The sequence below is a fragment of the Nelumbo nucifera genome, chromosome 7 (assembly GCF_055504915.1).
Source record: "Nelumbo nucifera cultivar China Antique chromosome 7, China Antique-T2T, whole genome shotgun sequence".
NCBI classification, from domain to species: domain Eukaryota; kingdom Viridiplantae; phylum Streptophyta; class Magnoliopsida; order Proteales; family Nelumbonaceae; genus Nelumbo; species Nelumbo nucifera.
In genome coordinates this window covers 22,108,632-22,119,259 of record NC_142655.1, presented here as the reverse complement: position 1 = coordinate 22,119,259, position 10,628 = coordinate 22,108,632, and the positions used below count along the sequence as shown (strand labels likewise).

Sequence of the window (10,628 nt, the reverse complement as noted above, 5' to 3'; positions counted from 1 at the left end):
AGTATATTTTCATTAGTGACAAGTGAAAGCCCGGTCCGAGCCTGGCCCGACCCGGCCCATGAACAGGTCTATTGCCTTGCCCTGAACTCGCTTAACACTAGGGATGGGGCAAGGATGGGGTAGAGTGTCTTGACTATGGGGCAGGGACAAGAATGGGGTACCCCACCCTAAACTCGCCCCATTGTTATTCCTATATAATTGTTAATTATTAGTGAAATTAATAAAAATGTTAGCTTTTGTAATTATTTTTATTTATTTAAAGTTAATCAAAATTTCATTTAAAAATAATAACAATTATTAAAATTACTATAAATTATTAATAAAATTAAATTTATTAAAAAAATATTTATGCATATTAAACTAATAATAATTATTTTTTGTAAATCAATATTAAATAACTTTGAATACTTTTAATTAATTAACAGTAAATTTTGATTATTAATTTAATATTAATTAATAATAAATTTATTAAATATTTCAAATTTTCTCGTGCATCGCACGCGTCCCCACTAATAGCAGGCCGAGCTAAACAAAAAAAACCTAGAATCAAGCCCGGAATTTTCAGGCCGGACCAAGCGGGGCTTTGCTGGCCGGGCCACTCCTGTCATGTCGGCTGTCACAGAGGAGAATTTTTCCCTTTAACCTTTGCGTTTATTGTTAGCCCACTTGTGTCAGCTGCTCCGAACTCCTGTAGGCCCAGATCTAGATAGTCCCTGAGCGACTGATAAGTGAAAACACACAGAGATTCTCCGGTAACTTCAACCACAGACAGATGGCTGGAAAACATCTCTTCTCCGGCAATGCAACCAGAGACAGATCCTCCTCGCACCCCTCCTTTCGTACTCCTACCACGTCATCATTATTCCTCTTCGTCATTATCCTTCTCGCCATCGGATTAGTTTTCTTCTTCTTCTCTTCCTCCACCTCCCACACGCCCTCCCACTCCTCTCTCCCATTGTTCCCAGATCCCAACTCTAACGTCAAACCAGATTTCTCTTTCGTTGCCTCTCTCGAGAAATTCCTTACAACCAGATCTCACGGTCTGAAATCGCAGCCTGCTTCGGACGATTCGGTGGGTGTCGATGCGGATGAAGAAGCTGTAAAGGCTTTGGACAATTCGATCTGGAAGACTGAAATGGAGAGGATTCACGAGAATCCATTCTTTCCGGCTCCGACTCCGCCGGCTTCGGTTCTCAGGGTTTATGTCTACGAAATGCCGTCGAAATTTACTTATGATCTACTTTGGCTGTTTAGAAACACATACAAGGAAACATCAAATCTAACTTCTAATGGCAGCCCTGTTCATCGCTTAATCGAACAGGTTGGTATATATATATATATATATTTTTTTTTTGAGAAGACTATTAATTGGAAAATGATTTAATTTAATGGTGATATACCGAGTTCTTAATTAGAAAATGGAGTAGTTGGTCTTTCTAGAGATACTTGCTATGGTTCTTGAGTGATTATTTCGTTTATCTGTATACAGCATTCCATTGATTACTGGCTATGGGCGGACCTGATTGCTCCAAAATCAGAGAGGCTACTGAAAAATGTTATAAGGGTCCATCGGCAAGAGGAAGCGGACCTGTTTTACATCCCGTTCTTCACTACTATCAGCTTCTTCTTATTGGAGAAACAGCAGTGCAAGGCTCTTTACAGGGTGTGCGTGCATTTCTAAGGTTTATTTTTTATTTGTGATTTAATGTTGTCATGTGTGTGCGAAACTGAAAAAACGTCGTTATGTTTTCTCACTTATTAGATAACAACCAGCTATTTAGTTCAGTTTGCACAGGCGAATGCTATGATGAAGTTCTGAGAAAACGTTTGTTTCATCTTCAAGTCTGTGAATAGAAGTTAACCAGTTGAAGAAGAAAAATTAGAATAAATGCCTCTGAAACATGTAAAACTTGTAAGATGATAGATAAAAGCTAGAGAAGTATTATTGATTTTGAGAGCTAGAGTCACTTTTTGATTCTGTCTGATGCAACTGTTTCATTGGTTTCCCTAAATTCTGCACAACATCATATTTGGGCCTTTTGTGATGGACAGCTAGAGTGTCAAAAGTAGAATTCTAATGAGGATGGAAATTCTGAAATTCCACCAAACAATGTTTATTGAGTGAGAATCAGAAGGGGCAGGGTATCTATTCTTAGCTGTTCTCCAAACCATGCAATAGAAGAGAAAGAAGAAGGCAGAATTTTGGTATTTAATAACATTATATAAGGAGAAAATGGAGGGATAAATTCCCTGAAGACAATCAATAAACCCTAATATTCAACTTAATTCAATTTGATTTTTTTAGGAAACTAAGCTGAATATATTATTCAACTAAATTCGGTTCTCAATTCAGAAAACAAATACAACACAATCTAGCCAACACTATATAGTTGGGATAAGGCTTGGATGATGATGATGATGAAATACCATACAATGTCACAATCACTTAGGACTATATTATTTCCTAACTGGACATGGTTCCAATTAATAAAGATCTTAGCCTTTTCTTTTTATTATCTTCTCCCTATAACCTTCCATGAGATTTTCCTTGTTCCCATGATATGTTCTAGATAAAATGAACTACACATAAAGAAACTCAAAAAAATAACACAATAAGGATTTTTCCTACATAAATACCGCTAGATTACATTCGTTCATGAAATCGAATTATTAAAAGTAGTATATAAAACATAAATAATTATTAACTATTTAAATAGTTAAAACATAAAAAATTGTCTGCTCTTATGTGTTTCTATTGTTTAGATTTCGCTTAACAAAGCCCGTGCATTGCACAGGTCTCTGCTAGTATAACTTAAGTAAAGCCCATGGTCCCACTAATAAAGAAAGCCCAATAATAAACAAACATAAACAGCATAAATAAATAGAGCTAAGGGTCAATAAGGCCTAGAGAAGATTCTATAACATGATGGCATATCTTTCACCACCCCCCCCCCCCCAGAAGCTGGCTTATAGATTAACCATGCCTAGCTTTCCTACACAATGGTCAACCTTCTCCTTGATGAGACCTTTAGTTAATACATCAACTAGCTGTCCATCCTTATTCACATATTGAAGGCAGACTTTGCCTGACACGACACACTCCCTAATAAAGTGCTTGTCAAACCTCAATATGTTTAGTTATGTCATGTTGCATTGGATTATGAGCAGTGTTGTTGGCTGCATATCATAAAAGCACATCCTAATGGGCTTATCATAAACTAAACCCATAGCATCTTTGAAATACTATTCACCGTAGCTTGATACTCAACTGCATCACTAGAGTGAGCAACTACAGTTTCCTTTTTGCTCCTCCAAGAAACAACATTGCCAGCAGCCAAACTATAGTTGCCCGATGTAGATCTTCTGTCATTTACTGATCTTACCCTGTATGCATCAGTAAATCTATCTTCTCTACCTAGCTACCCTTCCAAGTATGCAAGAACCCTCTTAACTTTGGTTGAATTGGTATCTTTGGGTGAGTGCGTATAATGGTTTGTGACACCTATTGCATAAGGAATATCTAGCCAAGTCATGCATATCTATAAAAATCCCTCAACAAGTCTCTAAAATATTCCCTTATCTTTAAGAAGTTGTCGATTAGTAGTTGATAGCTTGTGATTAGGATCAATAGGTATATCTGTAGGCTTAAGTCCAGTTTCCCTGAATTTTTTTGAAGGTAAAAAATTATTAAAAGAAAAAGAAGATAACAAGAAAGGTGACAAGTCACCTGAAAGGAAATACAATCGTAAAACTACCAAAGGGACCCACACCTTCTAGAAGTCAAACCAAACTCAGTCCCTCCTGACAACTTCCAAAATTCAAACAGCAATAGCAAACCCGTACCCAGAGATGACTACAACAGAAAACAAACTTCATGCCCACCCCATTTAAAGCAACCATGAATCAAATCCCTGTACAAATAGGTTTGGCCCTACACAAGATAAACTGAGCCTCCCAAAACCACTCTTCTGTCTTGACCATTACAGTAAATATTGAGAACTCTCAACCAACAAGGAAGCACCTTTAATAAGTCCATAACCATATTATACTTGCTCTGAGAGATTATACCATGCTTGGGTTTGGCCACCTCAATACTTAGGAAGTACCTTAACTCCCCTAGGTCCTTAATTTCAAATTCCCTGCTAAGAAATTGCTTTACCTGCTCAATTCCATCCACATCATTTCCTATCACAACGATGTCATCTACATATACAATTAAATCAGTAAACAAGGAACTCTTTTTTATACTTATATTATGATCTTTCTTCTTTTCAGTATCCAATGAAGTTCAAATGTAATAATTTAGTAAGATCTTTAGTGCACAGGGTTTAAAAAACATGTTTGATTGGATTTCTTCCTGGAATGTATGCTTCCTTGAGGGTGTTTTTATGTTTTCTTCTTCTAGACCTGATATAGGAAATGATTTTTAGTGCATTCCAACATTATAAATGCTCGTCTTAAGAAAACATATGCTTCAATAGCATGGTAACAGAACTTCATAGGATTTAGATACTTTTTCTCTCTTGATATGCAGATTGCTTTAGTAGATTATGTGGAACATCCTAGCATAAAATGATGCCCAACTTCTGTGTCAGATGGATGTGGTGGGAGATTATAATGTTTGTTTGTGTTCTAAAATTTATAGAATGATTATGCAATTCGCATTATTTTCTATAAAATTTAATATTTGGTGTGCATTTCTTTTGTGAACATAGGAGGCTTTGAAATGGGTGACAGATCAACCCGCCTGGAAGCGATCTGAAGGAAGGGACCATATACTTCCAGTTCATCATCCTTGGTCATTCAAGTCCGTCAGAAGATTTATGAAAAAGGCAATTTGGCTTTTACCAGATATGGACTCCACAGGAAACTGGTGAGTGTTTGAATATATATTCTATTAGCTTTTCTTTTTGATGAATAACTCATACTCTATTACTTATTCTTAAATGCTTAAAGTATGAGCCAAATGTTTTTTGGCTGTTTAAAATTGAAGGAGATAATATGTGCATTTAGGTACAAGCCTGGTGAAGTATGGCTGGAAAAAGACCTTATTCTTCCTTATGTTTCAAATGTTGATGTATGCGATGAGAAATGCCTGTCAGAAAGTGAATCAAAGAGAACCACATTGCTTTTCTTTCGTGGCAGGCTCAAAAGAAATGCTGTAAGTCTTTGCCAGCAATTACATTAAGTTTCCTTAAAATTATTTTATCTGATCATAATATTATTGCTTTACACTTGTGATATGGTAAGGGATAGTTGTAATGTCTATTAGGAATATTTCATACTGGGTGGAAGGAAGCAGCCTGCTGCATATGTATTTTGCAGGTATATTTCACCATTTAATGACTCCATCTGGGATGTCCTATCTTCAAGCAGTATCATCCTGGTTGACTTCTTCAAAATAGTTAGTGAAAAAGGTTATTATGGTTCAGAAAGGAAAGGTTATTTATCTGGATAACTAGAAAATATATGAATTAACAGTCAGGGAAGATGTTTGATCAGGTAGATATGCTTTATTGTTGGGTTATGATATTCTTTATGCAGAGCAGAAAAGTTAGGTTTAGAGCCCCTTCATTATGAAAGACATCAAACCATAGACAGTTCTCTGATAGACCGTCCTGTTGCACCCTAATATTCTTTTCTTTTTTATTTTAATTTATTATATTATCATTTTCTTTTTGGTTTTGGACGTAGCTGCTGACTCTGATGTCTTCCTCTTCTCAGGGAGGAAAGATACGTGCAAAAATTGTATCAGAATTAAATGGTGCTGAGGGTGTTGTTATAGAGGAGGGAACAGCTGGGCAGGGAGGAAAAGCAGCTGCTCAGGATGGCATGCGCAAGTAGGATTCTGTTATATTCCATATTTCTTAATGAAGAATGGCTCCTTCACTAATATGACCAAGTTGTTTTACTGGCATTCAGATCTATTTTTTGTCTAAGTCCAGCTGGAGACACTCCATCATCTGCTAGATTGTTTGATGCCATTGTTAGTGGTTGCATCCCTGTTATAATCAGTGATGAATTGGAGCTTCCCTTTGAAGGAATACTTGATTATCGGAAGGTATATGCTTTTACATTATTTTTCTTTCCTTGAGGCAACTGAGTATTGATAAATAATAAACAATAAATATATAAAGATGCTAAAATTAGATGGGGAAAATATAAAGAGAAGGCCTCCTCCCTGCCCCATCCACCTGAAAGAAGGGGAAACTACCAAGACTGAGATCATATTTCTGACATTTCTAAGATAATATTATGTATGACAATTTGACAACTTGTTTTCAAGTTGTAGTTATAATAATAACAATACAACTTCTTATGATGTTTGAGTGGTTCTTAATTCCATGTTAGTTACATGCATACATTACAGCATATTGTAGTAGCATTATCTTTGCTCAAGGATACACTAACCACTAAGGGTCCATTTGGTTCGTAGTCGGAATCGGAATGGTCCATTCCCATAGTCTGTTTGGTTCAGACAGGAATGGGAATGGGAATTAAAATCAGCAGGAATGGGATTTCATTCCGAAGGGAGGGGCAGGGAATGGCCATTCCCTAAAATGGGGGAATGCCATTCCATCAGGAATGGGAATGGGATTCTGATTCTGCCCAACCAAACATTTGGAATCGGAATAGCCCATTCCGATTCCGATTCCAGACCCCTATTCCTGCAAACCAAACAGACCCTAAGTCACTTAATTTATGGATATTGTGGATCAGCAACTTGTCTCCTTTGCTTTATTTGTACTCAGTAATTTCTGAAGCTCCCGTGTTTTCTTCTATGCAGATAGTTTTATTTGTCTCCTCAAGTGATGCTGTTCAACCAGGCTGGCTTCTAACATTCCTCAAGAGTATCAGTCCTTCACAAATAAGAGAAATGCACACCAACCTTGCCAAGGTTCGTTGCTTTGCCGATAGCAAGTATTTTACTGGCTGCAGTAGCTCATGCTTTTAACACCATTAATTGGTCAAAAGATGAGGCTTGTACAACATGTTTTTAATCAATTGATGATGATGAAGGCCTTGCTATTCTGCTGCTGCTTAGGCAATCGGATTCCCTGCAAGCAAAAATCTGCACATACTGTGAAAGCATGGGAATCCCACCACACATTGGGAACATCTCATCTCCCCATGAATTTTACATAAATGTACAGGAGATATTCTCAATACGTGGCTGAATGCTATGTGAGCATAGTTTTTTGCTTGCAGGAGATCCGGGGTCAGAGCCTGGAAAAACAATTAATGAAATCCTAGTTTGTATCCCCTTGACATTCTTGTTGGTTCTCTCTCTCTCTCTCTCTCTCTCTCATATCTCTAGAAATATGGGACCTTATTTTTGAGACATTTTATGCTTCTATCTGCCAACTAACTCTATTGTTATTTCAAATTTTCAGTACTCAAGACATTTCCTATACTCTAATCCAGCTCAACCCCTTGGCCCAGAGGATTTGACCTGGAGAATGGTTTGTCATCATAAACTCTTCATTGATTACAAGTTTTTCTTTTTTTTTTGTTTTTGATATTTCACTTCTATAAAAGTTATGTATGGACAACCCTGCTGAGCAAAAGTGCTGCCTACAATTTCAAATGATTAGAGGTCAATTAGGTCTGTGGTAATTGCTAATGGTGTGGTCCTCTTTCTTGGTTTGTTACTCCCCCCCTCTCTCCCTCTCTCTCAATTCTCTGTTGGAGAGGACACCCACTACACTTCAGTTAGTCACACATTGTACTGGAAATAATGTCTAGATTAATCAGTCCCTTTTTATACTAGAATCCCTATCTAAACAAGTTTTTCCTATTCAATGGAGTAATACTCTGTTAAATATCCTTCCTATAAACTGGCGGAGACATGCAACCTCAGCTTATCAAGCCCGTAGAGGCAGCACTGTAATAGCACTCTTAATGTTTTCTAGATGCATGTTCAATAAGATCACTTATTTCCAATTTAACAAAGGGATCTAACAGTTTATATTAAGAATCATGATAATCTCACTGAGAAACTTCTTTTAAACCTTTATTTCTTTCTTCTCATGCAACAGATTGCAGGTAAGTTGTTGAACATCAAACTACTTATCCGTAGATCACAGCGAGTAGTGAAAGAATCCAGAAGCCTGTGTACATGTGAATGCAAGTACAAAAACATCACAACCTTATCATGATTAGTTGCTGATGGCCCATGCCACCATGCATTTTTTTTTCTTATTTTTCATGCTAGATTCTCATTTCTCTGATTTTTCCCCTACAAATGTCTTCAGTTGTTTTGAACACTTCTCTATTAGTGAGAAAAGAGATGTAGTTGTTATTGTGAATCATGTAAATTATGTTGCTTATCAAGATCATGTAATATTTTCCATTTTATTTGTAATGCTCCCGTTATGCTCATAGCTGTCATTTGTTACGTTGGCACGATTATTTCTTCTGAGTGGGATCTTGCAAATAATTCCTGATGTAATCGTTTCTGATCACGTACCAATTTTTTGTGATGTATAAATTTTTTTGGCTAAGTACCTCGTTATTTGACCCGGTGGTGACGTGCCTTGGTGATGAGCTATTTGGTGGCGAACTCCCTGGTGAAGAACTACCTGGTGGCGAGCTCCCTGGTGGAGAGCTACTTGGTGACGAACTGCTTGGTGGCGAACTCCCTGGTGGAGAACTGCCTGGTGGCGAATTGCTTGGTGGCAAGTTCCCTGGTGGCGAACTGCCTGGTGGCGAGCTCCCTGGTGGCGAACTCCCTGGGGGCGAACTGCCTGGTGGCGAACTGCCTGGGGGAGAACTGCCTGGTGGCGAACTGCCTGGTGGCGAACTCCCTGGTGGCGAATTGCCTGGTGGCGAACTGCCTGGTGGCGAACTGCCTGGGGAGAACTGTCTGGTGGACTCGTCATTTGACCTGCTCCTAGGCAGCCTGCAACTCAGAGGATGGTGGAGCTCCCTGGTGCAGCGCAACCCGAATGCCCTCTGCATGAGGTAATTTCCTATCCTTTGTAGGCGACGGGAGCTAAGGGACCTGTGATAACTAAATTAGAGGACCCGGGGGTATTTTCCCGGTGGGGACTCTCCGATGCCTAAGTTAGCATTCTGATTACAGAGAGTTTGGAGAGAAATGAGAGAGCTAGAGAGCAGGGGTTACTATCCTTTTTTTTCCCCCTCCTTGGCTTTGGGGGTTAGAGTCCTTATATAGTGGTGTCCTCGCGGGTTAGGTGGGTGAAAAGCCTTCAAACGGTAAGACTCGTCATATCTCGTCAAAACGGGGTACGGTGGTGAACTCGAGGTTGTCAGGCTGGCGCTTGTGTCAGGCGGCCAGGTTGGCGCCTGGGCCAGGTTGTCAGGTCGACGGCTGTGTCAGTCGGCGGGTTGGTGTCTGGGCTAGGTTGTCAGGTCGGCGCCTGTGTCAGTCGGCGGGTCGGTGTCTGGGCCAGGTTGTCAGGCAGGAGATCTTCTTGCGATACGCCAAACTACTCTTCTGTACCGAGCTACCCTACAAGTGGCGAGCTGCCCGGGGGAGTTATGCCGAGCTCCTTGGGCTATGCAGAGCTGCTTGTGGCGAGCTTTGCCGAGCTCCTTGGAGAGCTGCCTAGCTCCTTGGCGAGCTCTTTGGTGAGCTACCGAGCTCCTTGGCGAGCTCCTTGGTGAGCTACCGAGCTCGCGGGGTATGCCGTTATCGGTGGGCGTCTTATGGGTTGCTAGGTCGGCCAGGTTGGATCATGTGCCAGGCTGATCCAGCCAGGTCGCGCAGGTTGTGCAAGCCGTGCAGGCCACGTGCAGGTCGCCCGTAGGCTACATGCAGGTCGCGCCAGGCCGACCAGACCGGTGCCCGGGTGGGACACCAACTTGGTAAGTTGTTGCCTGGGTGTTTGCCTACTTGTCACGAGGTGCCACGTGTCGTAATTTCACTGGAGGGCAAAATCTGCCCTCATCAATTCCCATAACTACTCGTCACAGCATGCCACACCATCTGGAATTGGGCAAGAGTGTGGAAGGGGCCGGGAATCATGACAAGATGGGCAGGAAGATAGGAAAAGGAGAGTCGGGGAGAATAGAGGGATGGATGAAAGAGATAGTATTGGCAACTGATTGAGAAATACTTTGGGAAATTGGTTTCAACTTTCAACTGAGGTAGGAGTAAAACCTTTGCAGAGGAAGGTAATACTCATTAGAAGAATTGAAAGAGGTATTTTAGTATAAAATAGGATATGAATTGAAAGAGGTATTTGAAGGGAATTCAGATTAGCTGAACACCGTAGCTGTGTAGCAGGCTGTGGAACCAATTACAACGCTCCACGCCAAATCAAAGATTCATTGAGAAGGGCCAAATTGGATATGGTGCTGTTGCAAGAATCTTAACCATTTGAGTTGAATATACACAATGGATCAGTCATTTGAACCATAATGAATGTTGGTTGGGCTATTGAACCATTAGGGGGGTTTCAAAGGGAATAATTTCAATGTGGGACACTGAAGTCCATGAAGGTATCAGGGAAATACTTGGTGTTAGTGGAACTGAGAAACATCGACGAAGACTTTCAATGGGTGACTGCCAATGTTTATGGTCTTTGTATATAGGGAGAGAAGGAAGTTATGGGAAGAGTTCTTTGCCGTTAAAGGACTTTGAGAGGGATCATGGTGCAGCG

At 40.0% G+C, this 10,628-nt stretch overlaps 1 protein-coding gene across 1 annotated transcript; it reads left to right on the top strand.

Annotated features, from left to right (window-relative positions):
• Nucleotides 1-661: 661 nt before the first annotated feature.
• LOC104593572 (Exostosin family protein) lies at nt 662-8,382 on the top strand. Its single transcript, XM_010253473.3, has 9 exons — nt 662-1,321; nt 1,490-1,663; nt 4,716-4,873; nt 5,014-5,161; nt 5,725-5,840; nt 5,923-6,061; nt 6,788-6,898; nt 7,395-7,463; nt 8,040-8,382. The coding sequence occupies exons 1-9, from the start codon at nt 773-775 to the stop codon at nt 8,157-8,159; spliced, it is 1,584 nt and encodes a 527-aa protein (XP_010251775.1). The 5' UTR covers nt 662-772; the 3' UTR covers nt 8,160-8,382.
• The last annotated feature ends 2,246 nt before the right edge of the window (nt 8,383-10,628 follow it).